At 35.9% G+C, this 12,038-nt stretch overlaps 1 protein-coding gene across 1 annotated transcript; it reads right to left on the bottom strand.

Moving 5' to 3' along the window:
* Nucleotides 1-627: 627 nt before the first annotated feature.
* On the bottom strand, nt 628-5,926 carry LOC114406321 (WD repeat-containing protein 44-like). Its single transcript, XM_028369008.1, has 8 exons — nt 4,965-5,926; nt 4,033-4,642; nt 3,346-3,436; nt 2,784-2,941; nt 2,496-2,547; nt 2,266-2,345; nt 2,091-2,184; nt 628-1,534 (listed from the first exon to the last, which is right to left on the bottom strand). Exons 1-8 carry the CDS (start codon nt 5,882-5,884, stop codon nt 720-722), a joined length of 2,820 nt encoding a protein of 939 aa, XP_028224809.1. The 5' UTR covers nt 5,885-5,926; the 3' UTR covers nt 628-719.
* Nucleotides 5,927-12,038: the final 6,112 nt, after the last annotated feature.

Below are 12,038 nucleotides of genomic sequence, written 5' to 3'. Positions count from 1 at the left end.
AGAAAGTTGTAGGGAATAGATACTTGGATTGATGTGGTAGAAGTAGGACCAAATGAATTTAGGCAGATTCTGAGTATCCACACCCTATTGTTGGTAGAAAGTACAAGAAACAGTACTTTGTAATTTATCCAATCTTCAATCCTACCCCCTTTGTATGTCAACTTTCAACATCACTTCCATTGTTGTATACTTATTTTTGTATTAACTTTTCTGTCGCTCACTTACTATACAACAATATAAGGATATCAAGCACACATTGAGCTACATGTACAAATTCTGTTTGAGATACAAATTCACGAGAACTGAACAAAATGTTTGATGTCTGGAATTTTTAGTTTTCACTTTTTCGTCTCTGGTCTAAAAAAATTTGAATGTAATTTTCATTTCTTGTATACATCTACAACGGTTTTGTCACTAACTTTATAGTTTACAACAATGTGAAGTTATTGCCATGCAGAGGTATACATGTATCAACATTGCCACTAAATGCTACAATCTCAAGTAATTGGGTATAAGTGTTTAATGTGTTAAAGTTAAGGTTGATCGACAATTCTTAGTCAGGTTTTACTTATCTCATGACCAAATTTCGGATTAGTTAGGGTTCATTTCCCCTTATGAACCAGAGAGTTTAAGACCAAAAAAATAATCAAGAAAAATTGAGAATTTCATCATGTGTCAATCCTACATTTAAATTTGAATAAAGAGAAAAAGAAAATCTTCTAGGTGTTGCCATGAGAAGAACTGTTATGGCCTCCAAAAAGATGGGGTTGCCTACCCATCCTTTTAGGCAACCCGAAATTTTGATAACATTTGATTTCACCTCCAAACCCAGCCGTGACAATTACCAAGCCCCATGCTGAAGGAAGAACTGTGGAAGAAACATGGCTACTGTCCAACAATGAATAAGAAGAGGACCATGATGAAGAAGGTGAATCACCACACCTAACTGAGGATGAGCCAGAACTAAATGAATCACTAAATCCTGAATCTGTTCGTGAAATTGCTTCGATGTCTTCATCCCCTGCAGTGTGGCAGTTAGCTTTCATCGGAGATTGTGGCATCATTCTCTTACTGTTTACAAACGAATCATTAAGTCCGGATTCTGTGTGTGAAATTGCTGCAGGGTCTTCCCTTGGGGAATTTGAAGCACCTTCTGTGGCATGGTTATTATTACTCTTCTTGTTGGGAAGGGGTGGAAGCGTTCTCTTACTGTTTGTAGCAGATGGCGATGATGTGTCTTCTATGCAATTAGAAGGTGCCTGAGAACGTTTTGAATGTCTTTTGGAATGATGTGTTGGCACTAGAGGAGGATCACCTCTTATGGTACACGGCCATGGTATTGCTACTGAAACATCTTTACAATGGAAGTGCTCGTGAGAACGGGTAACTAGCACATTTCTACCCTTTCCACTGCCTCCACTTCTATGCTCTTCATGCTTCCAGATATATACTTGAGAATCTTCACTGGCACTTATAATGTATCTCCCATCTGGACTAAATGAAGCTGCAATTGAGCTGTTTGCATTTCGAAAACCTGTTGATGTTCAACACCAATATAGGATATCATGCAGAAACAAAAGTTATAATTTTGATTTAAAAATGTTTTCGATCCTTAATAAATATCAGATTTTTGTGTTTGTTTATTAATAAATATCTGTATTGCATTGAATTTCCAATAAAATAATAATTTTATTTTTGATCATTTTCATTTTTTTAGTTTTTAGTCTATGATAAATTGATGAATTTTATATTTTTTCCATGATATGTTTTTTCATATTTTATTAGTTGGAACTAAAATAAAATTTGCTCATTTATTAGAGAGCAAACACAAAATTCGTTAATTTATCAGATATTAAAACAAAATATTAAGGACAAAAAATAAAGTTGTTTTATTAGGGATTCAATGTAAAACAAAAATTTATTAGAAAACAAATACAAAAATTAAATATTTATTAGGGATTAAATACATATTTAAGCTTATAATTTTTAATGCAATTTTTGTATGACAAATGTCATAAGGCATAAGCTATCAAAATCTTTCTGTAGTACTAAAACAAATTCGGAACATAGCAGAAGATGTTATGCAGCACCTTTGTACTTTTGAACGACCTCTGAACTCTCCAAAATTCTTATCCTGGAATCGGCTGAAGTGACAAGAACTTCTGATGGTTTGCCTGGAGCAAACTGTAAAGATACAAAGCCAGTAAATTTGCTTTCCTTACATCAAACCGAATCCGGTTTATGGCACATGGAGATAAGAATTACCTGGAAACCAGTGACCTTTCGTAGTTGGGATTTCTTCTTGTGTCGAATCTCAATTGTGCCAGTTTGAGTTAGTATGCAATCTGGTTCACCGTAAAGAAATGGGAAATTAACAACTTGATTTAATGAGCTTAAATTATGAGTTGGACGATATGGTAAATTTTTAATTAGACTCTAAGATGGTTCTAGTAGAAATAAAAATATAAAGAATAAACTAGTGGAGTATCTAATACCTTCTGTCCTATATGTACGACAACTCCCTTTAAGGGAACCAACCAGAGCACCCTACAATAATAATAATAATAACGAGCAAATAAGAACAAGGATCGAAACCAATGCATAATTGTTATTTGCATTTAGTTTATCATTTTATTTATTTTGCTTAACCAAGTTAACTTAACAATTATACATTGATATGGCAAGTTCTTTCCACATAAGGCAAACTAAGATTCTCTTGGAGTTATATAATTAGATATTTGATTATATGAAGATATAACTCCAAATAGGAAATGGTACCATACCTGACCGTCAGGTGTATAAGACACTGCAGTAATCATTTCGTGGATATCAGTCCAATTCACGACTTGGCGTTCAGGGATGTTCCATATTCTGACCTTAGCATCGAGCGAACCACTGATGAAATAATCATCGTGGATAGGATTGAATTGTATGCAGGTTACTGCAATATCCAATCCCTCATCAAACAAGAAGCCAACAAAATGTAATTAACTGAAAGTCCTATGCAGCATGTTCAGAATGTGAATCAGTACCTATATTTATTATAATTTATTAGAGTTTATGGTAGAATTTATACTGTTGTATCTGTTACAATTTCATGTTGTATGTGAGTTTATGGACTGTTACAAATTAATGGGTAAGTTTATTTGTCATTATTTTCTGTTATGAATCTTTTGTATTTAAAGATTTGAAATTACGAAATAAAGCATTAGAGTTTCGGCCTTCATTTTGTGGTGTCTTTGTTGATTTTTCTTTCTTATTTCCAACACATGCATACCATCCTAAGGCTTAAAAATCATATAGAATATTTAAATAATAGACCAGAGTCAAGCATTTCACCCTCACCATAGTCATTATGGGCAAACATGTTCAAGCAAGTCTTAGTTTCCAAATCCCACAATCTGACTGTTTTATCCATCGAAGATGAGAGAAGTAACTGCAATTGAAAATGAAAACCGATCAAAACTTTGATCTTCTTATTATCACTTCTTGCATGCAATAAAACACAATAAATTTTGTACCCTGAGAAACAATTCGCATGTATATGTTATAGGCAACATTTTAAATTGCAGTGATGGTTTCAATATTGCCATGATCTTTGTTATTGCAGAAAACTTGGATAACAAGGTGCAGTCACGAGGACAAAAAATCTTTAAGTTACGGCATCATTGCATTCACACACCAATTTTTAAGGCGAGTTTGGTTTAGTAGAAAGAAAAAAAAAAAGAAATAGATTTTTTTCTGAATTAAAGTAAAATGTAAGAGATATGAGTTTCACTAAATAAAATATAAGATTTTTCTTTCTTTTATTTCTCTTCTTCCAAACAAACACACCCATAGAGAGTAATTATTCTGTCGCCACCCAAACAGTAATCTCACCTATTAGGCTATTACTCATCTTTCATTTCTCGTCATCGATCTTTCTCTTGTTATAATAGTATCACATAAGCAATCATATCCATAAATCACTTATCTTATCTCTTTTCTTTAAGAAATGCAAACGAAAGGGAGTTGGTATGTTGTAAGCTGTACCTGAGATTTAGACCAAGACAAATCCAAAACATCATCTAAATGGCCACGAAAAGAGCAATGCGGCTTGTCGGAAAGTGAGAAGACAGTTTCAGGAACATGAACATATTCAGGGATGGCTGTGCCTCTTTTGCTTCCGAATTTCCCTTTCTTCTTCTTCTCACTAGACAAAGAAGGAGTCTCACTGGACGATGCAAGAAGCGAGGGGTGAAGAGGAGTGAGACTTCCCTCGTCAGGCCTGAGAGACATAACCTCACACTCCTGCACTTCCCACACGTGAATCACCCTATCCTCTCCCGCACTCGCCAGATACCGTCCATCCAAACTAAACCTAATCGTCCACACGCACCCCTCGTGAGCCTGAAACTCCTGACACAGATGCAAAGCAGAGAGCTCCTTGTGCGCTTTCCCAGTCTGCCGAACTCTCACCCACTGATTCTTCGCCTCCATCACCGGCACCGGCATCGTTATCGGCTCTCGCTCGCCGATGAACCCGCTCGCCACGCCTTTAATGTTCTTCAACAACGCAGCACCTCTTCTCTTGCTCATCCTCAAACTCCTCGAAATGTAAGAGCTCGAAGAAAGCTTGCGCGACAAACCGTCGTTGTGGTTGCTTCCTGCTTGAAGGGATGTTGAACAAAATTAGTTTTAAGAAAATAACTATATATCTAGTTTTATATAACTAGATAAGTATAAAATTATATCCAATTTCATAGTTATGAATATTTTAAATAATTTGTTTATTTAAAGATAGTTATGATTATAAAACTGTAATCAGTTAAATAAAAATACATATTTTAAATATTTTTTTATAAGTTATATAATTAATTTTAGATATAACTTATTATTTAAGTAATTTATTCATAATTAATTATATACTCATTATTTTAAAAACTAATTATTGTTACAGTTAACTAAATAGTCAGATCATGAACACCCTACCTGTATGCGCACGCCTCATAAGCTGGTTCACCACGCGCGACTTCCCCACCGTCCTCTCGAACTCCTCCATCGTTAACTGCTTCCCCGTCTGCAAATCACTCAGCCTATTCCACGCTCCGTTTTTGCCGTACTCATTCACAATGAACTCCTTCCCGGTGTCCAGATTTCTAATCAAGAAAAACGCTCCCACTCCCGAGTTCTCCAATTTCGCCACGCTTCGCTTTGAGGTTGCTGCGTCGTCGGAATCTCTCACCACCGCTCTGCCTCCGGTTCCGTTTCCTCCGCGCGGGAAGGCCACCTCCGTGGCGGTTCTCGTAAGCCGCTGCTTCGACTGCTTCCCGATGAAATTTTCCTTCCTCGACCTCTCCATGGAGAACAAATCGACGTCTCCCTCGGAACGAGAACGAACGAGAACTAAATGAACAGAGGACTGCTCTGTTTTTTTGTGTTCCGAAACAGAAGAATCCGAAGGTGGAATAGTAACCGGCAAGGAAGTAGTTAAAAGTATTGATTTTTTCTCAGAGGAGTTAGAAGAAGGAGCAGAGTCGATCTTCTTTGAAACTACGTTCGTGGCTTTTGAGAACTCCTTGTGGTCGTCGTCTAGGCCCATGCCGTGGAGCAATCGCTTTCGCCTCTCGGTGATTGACACGGGGGCAGCCATCCATATGCCGTAATCTGAAGCGGTGTCGATCGGCGGAGGGGCCCTGTTTTTTCGTGACTGAAGAGACGAGGCAGCAGAGACGAAGGAGAGGCGGGGATCATCGAAATCATCGTCGTCGTCATCGTCGGAAGAAGAAGGGAGGTCAAGGGGAGCGGCGGTGGAGAGGCGGTTGTAGGACTCGAAGAAGGTGTCGTCGTCGTCAACGTCGCCGAGGCCGTCCCAGTTCATCGTGAGCGTTTTCCTGCGTTCCATGGCGGCGGCACATTGGCATCAAAACAGGGATTGGGTGATGGATGAAAGTGCCCTTCGATTGAATTTTTCGTTTTCGTTTGGTTTGGTGCTGATTTTTTTGGTTTGTGGTTGCGTTTCGGTGTCCGGGGGCAGAGCAAGTGAAAGAGAGAAAAAGAAGGAAAGAAAGAGAGGTTGGCTACCGTTATGGATTTTTGGAGGCAAAGAAACGGTCAACGGGTGTAATATTGCTGCTTTTTAGTTGCATGCCTTATGCTCGCTCTTCTCTTTTCTCCATTCTCATAAAACAAAAATAAATTTTATTTCATAATGAAAAAATCACCTATACCAAAATCTAATAATAATAAAAATAAAAGGACAAAGAGTAAGATACAAAAGACTCGTGTCGAAAGGAAAACATCTATACCATGGTAAAAAAAATATAAAAACATAAATTAATGATACGATACAAAATTTTAAAATAAGAAAAAAAAACAAATAAATAAATAGATGGTTTAGATATGCACTCGAATGATTTCTATATAATTTTTTTTATTTTATATAATCAGGTAGCTTATAGGACGTTCAAATTTCAAAATTATACTCATGTGGTTATATGAATATGAATATTTTTTATAATATTAATTATTGAAAATTATTGGTGATATATTAATTATGTTATATAAGATAAGATTTTTAAGGAGTAAATGTGATTATTTTTGTGTTTGGTTTTTAAAAGATTATTTGGGATGATAAAATTTAGAAGATTAAATTGGAAATTCAATTTCAAAATAAATGCATTAAAATTATGAAGATGGTGATGATAACGACTAATAAGTTGTATATAAAATTAAATAAATATAAATAAAAGAATTGTTTATAGTGATATAGAAAAGCATTTTGTAATGGGGTTGATAAAATTTTGTTTTCAAAGGAAGCTTAGAAGTTTACAAAATCCCAATTCAACATTTTCTATTGATATTTTTGTCACTTTAGAGATTTCAAAGGCTATTTTAGGATAGCCTTTTTCTCTTCACATTGGAGTTTCTTTCCCAATCAACACTAAACTTATTGGTGCCATGGAGGCTATTGAACTTGCTATTTCTAAGGGTTGGAGGAGCCTTTGGTTAGAAAGTGACTTGTCCTTAGTTACTATGGCATTTAAGAACTATTATATTGTTCATTGGTAGCTATGAAAACGTTGGATGAATTGTGTTGCTTGTACTAAATCTATGAATTTTATTATTTATCACATTTTTTGAGAGGGAAATAGTTGTGCTGATAAAATGGAAAACTTGGGTGTCTTGGATCAAAGATTTCACTAGTGGTAATCTTTGCCCAACTATATTAGGGAACCTTTCTTTAGAGAAAGGATAGGTTTGCCCAGTTTTCATTTTCTCTCTTAGTGGGGTTGGTCGGCCTCCTGCGCCCCCTTATACTCTTTGTCTTTTTCTTCTTTGTTGGCCTTTTTTTAATAATACTTACTTAGGAAGTGCTAGCATGTGATGTCGTTTTGCCCTGGTGCCAACCTAGTTGGGATTAAGGTATCACAATTGATGCTTAAGAATCTTTAGTTTTATAAAAAAAAATAATTGTTGTTGTTGCTTAGACGTAACCCAAGGTTAGGGTGAAAATATTTGTGCACTCTTTTTCCGTATCTCTTTCATTTTACTTTTGCATAGATGATAAATGCCATCTTTCAGTTATTTTTGGGATTAAAATGTTAGCACCTATCTTTCGATTGTAATAGTTTTTCTTATAAACTACCTTTAAATCTAGTTGTTTTATATATATTGTACATTTACTAATGTTTTTTGTTTAAATATGAAAGATTCATCCATAATTTTGTAGGTTTTGATGGTTGTTTATTAGATCTAGAAACAGAGTTAAAAGGAAGGACAAAATAATCATTTTAAAATATTTTAGAGTTACAGCTCGCCTGAGCTAATAAGATTTCTTCATCCATAAGCAACCAACTCGCCTGGGTGAGTTAAAGCTCGCTTGGGCGAATTGGTGCCTTCAGCACTAAGTCACAAATTCGCTTGGGCGAGCTAAGTGAATTTCTCAGCACCTGTTGGCTCTTTTCTATAAATAGCCATGTTTAGGAAGTTAGAAAAGAACCCTGCTGATACAAAATCGGTGAAAAACACAGAGAAAGAGTGAAGAAGAAGGAGAAAAAGAATAGTGGAGCCGAAACATTGCAAAGTTGTGACCGTGGATCACTTCCTTCATCATTTCTCTTGTTAGTCTTGTGCTCTGCGCAATGATTGGTTAGTTTTTCTTAAGGATTGGATGTAATCTTTGTACCCTTTTGTATCCCTTTTGATATTATATATGTATGAATTTTTTCTACTCATTGTTGGTAATTTCATTCTACTTATAATGCTTGATTCTATTTGATCACTAGTGTCATGAAATTTAATTTTAGGTAAGACTGAAAAGTAGTCTTAGAATTTGAACCGAATGATTTTCTTTTATTAAACACCCATCTTTGAAACAAAAGTGTTTATCTTTAAAATTATTATTTTTTCCAAAACTTTTGAATTTCCATTCTGAGCAACTTGAATTTCTATTATGAGTTTAGAAAAAAATTTCATTCTGAAGGAGTTTATTCTGAACTATCATCATAAACCTTTTAGTTTTCAAAGGAACATAAAAAGTTTTCAAAACCCCAATTCAACCCCCCTTCTTGGTATTTTGTCACTTCAATTGACATCAGAGATTAAATGGGTTAAGCACACTTGATAGTGTGAGAGGAGCATCTTGGAAGAAGTGATGGTTGTACAAGCTCCAACAGTGTTTATTCCTGAAGGTGCCTCAACCAACAGACCCCCCGACTTTGATGGAAAAGATTTCTACTACTTGAAAGATAGAATGATGTTATTTTTAGAATATTAGGATGTAGATTTATGGGACATTATATAGATTGGTCCCTACAAACCAAAGAAGAGAACTGAAGTTGGAGTAGAAATGAACAAATGAAGAGAAAAATGTACTCTAGGTGACAAAGCCAAAGTCTTTTTGAACTTTAGAGCCAAGTTCTTTTTGACATGTGCTTTGAGTAGATTTGAGTATGACAAAGTAAAAGAGTGTGAAACAACACAAGAAATTTGGAACACACTCAAAACCACACATGGGGGCACCAATTTGGTAAAGGACACTATAATTAATATTTTGACTCACAAATTTAAGGTGTTTAAGATGCAGGAAAACAAATCCATATAATAGATGTTTGGAAGGTTCACTACTATAGTGAATGAACATAACACTATGGGAGAAAAGTATACAACACATCAAAGAATCAAGAATATTTCAAGGAGTCTACCCAAAATCTAAAGCATAACAGAAGCCAAAATTTTGAAAACCTTGGCTATTGATGAACTCATTGGTTACCTGAAGGTCCATAAGCAAGAGCTGATGGATGAAACACAATCGCCTAAAGGGAAGATCATAGCGCTCAAGGCTTCTCAGAAAATCAAGACAAGGAATCAATCCAAAGCACTAAACTTAGAAGTAATGTCTGACGTTGAGAACAATGATGATGAGCCTTCTAAGGAAGATGAAGAAGAATTAGCATTCTTAACCAAAAGAGTAAAAAGATTTCTTAGAAGAAGAAAATGACCAAGAAGGAACTTCTCTAGAAGGGACATTCAACAACAAGAAAGTTCTAGAAATGTCAGATGGTTTGAGTGCAACAAACATGACCACATCAAAAATTGACTTTCCCTTTGTTAAAATGGACTTCAAGAAAGGTGATCCAAAGAAGAAAACAATGATGGCCACATGGGATGATACAAAATCATTGTAATGAACCGCCTCGTTGTTACGATATCACCACTCTAAACCGTGAGAATTTCAATTTTTAAATGAAAATTCCGTTAATTTGCTTATGAAAAATTAAAGTAAAATTTTAATTTCACGATATACATTCCCAAACAATGCACCATTACTTAAATACACACTCACACACACACACACACACACACACACACACACACACACACACACACATATAGGCATAGTAACTTAGTACACATCATTCACATAATGAAAAGTAAATTTGTTCATACATATAATTAAGTTTGTGATTTACATCCTCAATTCAACAAAAAGAATTATGGAACCAGCTATGGAGGAGTTGATTAACAAAACACAACTCTCTCCCAAAATAATCCCAACGTCATCACGTTGGCTCCGTAAAAGAATCTCACTTCCTGTACTCTAATGTTGTCATTCTGCTCCCACGAACAAGGGTTCATGATCATCACTGGTACCAACCACACGATACAAAAATTGCAAGGCTGAGTTCATTATAAAAGGAATTAATACTAAAATCAAATAACCACAATTAGTAAGAAAACATTAACAAATATCACAAGCTTACACAAATATTCATTAATCCAACACACACTCAACAAATAATCATCATCCATCCATAGTTCCAATCAATCATGCTCAGTATGATGCATGCACCTGACCTCAACTCTCCAATGCAAATGTGGTACCATCCCCAAGGAAATAGCCTAAGTGTGTCCACACGACACTCTCACTTAGGAAAACTAGGCAGTAAGTGTCGAGGTCACCCTGTCGTGCATAGGCAACTCCTCCCACAGTGATCAGCCTGAGTCTCAAGGGAGTTCCAAACCAAGTGACATGCCCCTAAGTACAAGTATTTTTCCTCATGAAAAACTATGAGTACTTACTGACAAAGTTTGTACTATTTCCATGCAATATGAAATATGAAACATGGGCACCATCAATGCACTGACCGTGGATAATTAAAGATTTTAAGCCATCCCCCTCCAGAGATGCTTAAAACTCTTTAACCACTATATTTCCCCCACCAAGGATATCCAACAAGGTCACTACACCCCCCATTTACATATACAACATACAACGTATGAAACATGGACACCATCAATGCACTGACCGTGGATAATTAAAGATTCTAAGCCATCCCCCTCCAAAGATGCTTAAAACTCTTTAACCACTCTATCTCCCCTACCAGGAATATCCAACAAGGTCACTGCACCCCCCATGTACATACACAACATAACATCATCACAATGCATTTTCAACATCATCCACATTTCATCTCAATATCATCCTCAACATCAACATCATCTCATCTTAATGACATTAACAACAACAACAACAACAACATCATCTCATATTAACACAATCATCAATAACAGCATCAACTCATGTTAACATAGTCATCAATAACAACATCAACTTATGCTAACATAGTCAACAATAACAACATCACCTCATATCAATATTATCATAAACATCAATGTCACCTCATATCAATTAATGTCATCAATAGAAATATCATCAATAAGTCACATTCCACATACACATATATAGTTCATGCCTGAGATTCACACTCCCTAGGTCTTCAGACAACACAAGTCTAATAAAAACAATAATGTTATTCATCAATAATAGATATATCGCATCCAATTAGTCAAAAACATTGTTTTCTTGAAAACCAGCATGCAACAGGAAAGACATACATCCCCATAGTTAGGTTCCCTGACCCCAACTATGGTATAAAAAATGGTAAATTATAATAAACTCCCCTTACCTATTGTGAGCTCTCCATCAGTTCCTCTTTGCATCACTCAGAGGTCTCTCTTGTTCATGCTTGTCAGTCCAAACGCAAGTTTCTATATACCAAATTGAAGGAAATTTAGTATAGATTTCAAAAATAAAGTTAATAACAATATTCGGAGTCTAATACCCCTATCAAAACATAAAAGGGCTGAGGGGTGCTTCGGATTCTACTAAAAGGAGACATCATTTTGAAATTTCGATCACACCAATGTGACCGGAGTTCAGTGAAGGTCACGAAAATAACATCCATTACATAAAATGATAACTTTTACAACGTCTCATTTTCAAGGGTTTTTCAAAGGAAGTGTAAAAACATCCAATATTGGTTCCCAAGTCAGAAGAGATGCAAAGATAGGCTTAAACTAACAAGGAGCAGGCTTAGAATCACGGTTACCTCGAAAAAAACCGCGAAGGTAGGATTGGAGGCTTCATTCTCTACCGAATCCTCGACATAAGTTTTGAAGATTCCACTCCGATTAAACAATTCTTCTTCGTGTGGTGGTCCTATGGCAAGCAAAGACAGCTCGTGGCGGTCATCGGGGGTGAGTGGTGGTGGAGG

Source organism: Glycine soja, chromosome 3 (genome assembly GCF_004193775.1).
Source record: "Glycine soja cultivar W05 chromosome 3, ASM419377v2, whole genome shotgun sequence".
NCBI classification, from domain to species: Eukaryota; Viridiplantae; Streptophyta; class Magnoliopsida; order Fabales; family Fabaceae; genus Glycine; species Glycine soja.
Note: the sequence above shows the minus strand (reverse complement) of the source record. Positions and strands in the feature narration are given on the sequence as shown.

What these genes read in the sequence shown, in the direction of transcription:
- LOC114406321 (XM_028369008.1), bottom strand. Translation starts at nt 5,884, where the DNA reads ATGGAACGCAGGAAAACGCTCACGATGAACTGGGACGGCCTCGGCGAC. An exon ending in GAAAGGTCACTGGTTTCCAG is followed by an intron (nt 2,185 to 2,265) that starts GTAATTCTTATC and finishes GTATCTTTACAG; the next exon opens with TTTGCTCCAGGCAAACCATC. An exon ending in GGTCGTTCAAAAGTACAAAG is followed by an intron (nt 1,535 to 2,090) that starts GTGCTGCATAAC and finishes GAACATCAACAG; the next exon opens with GTTTTCGAAATGCAAACAGC.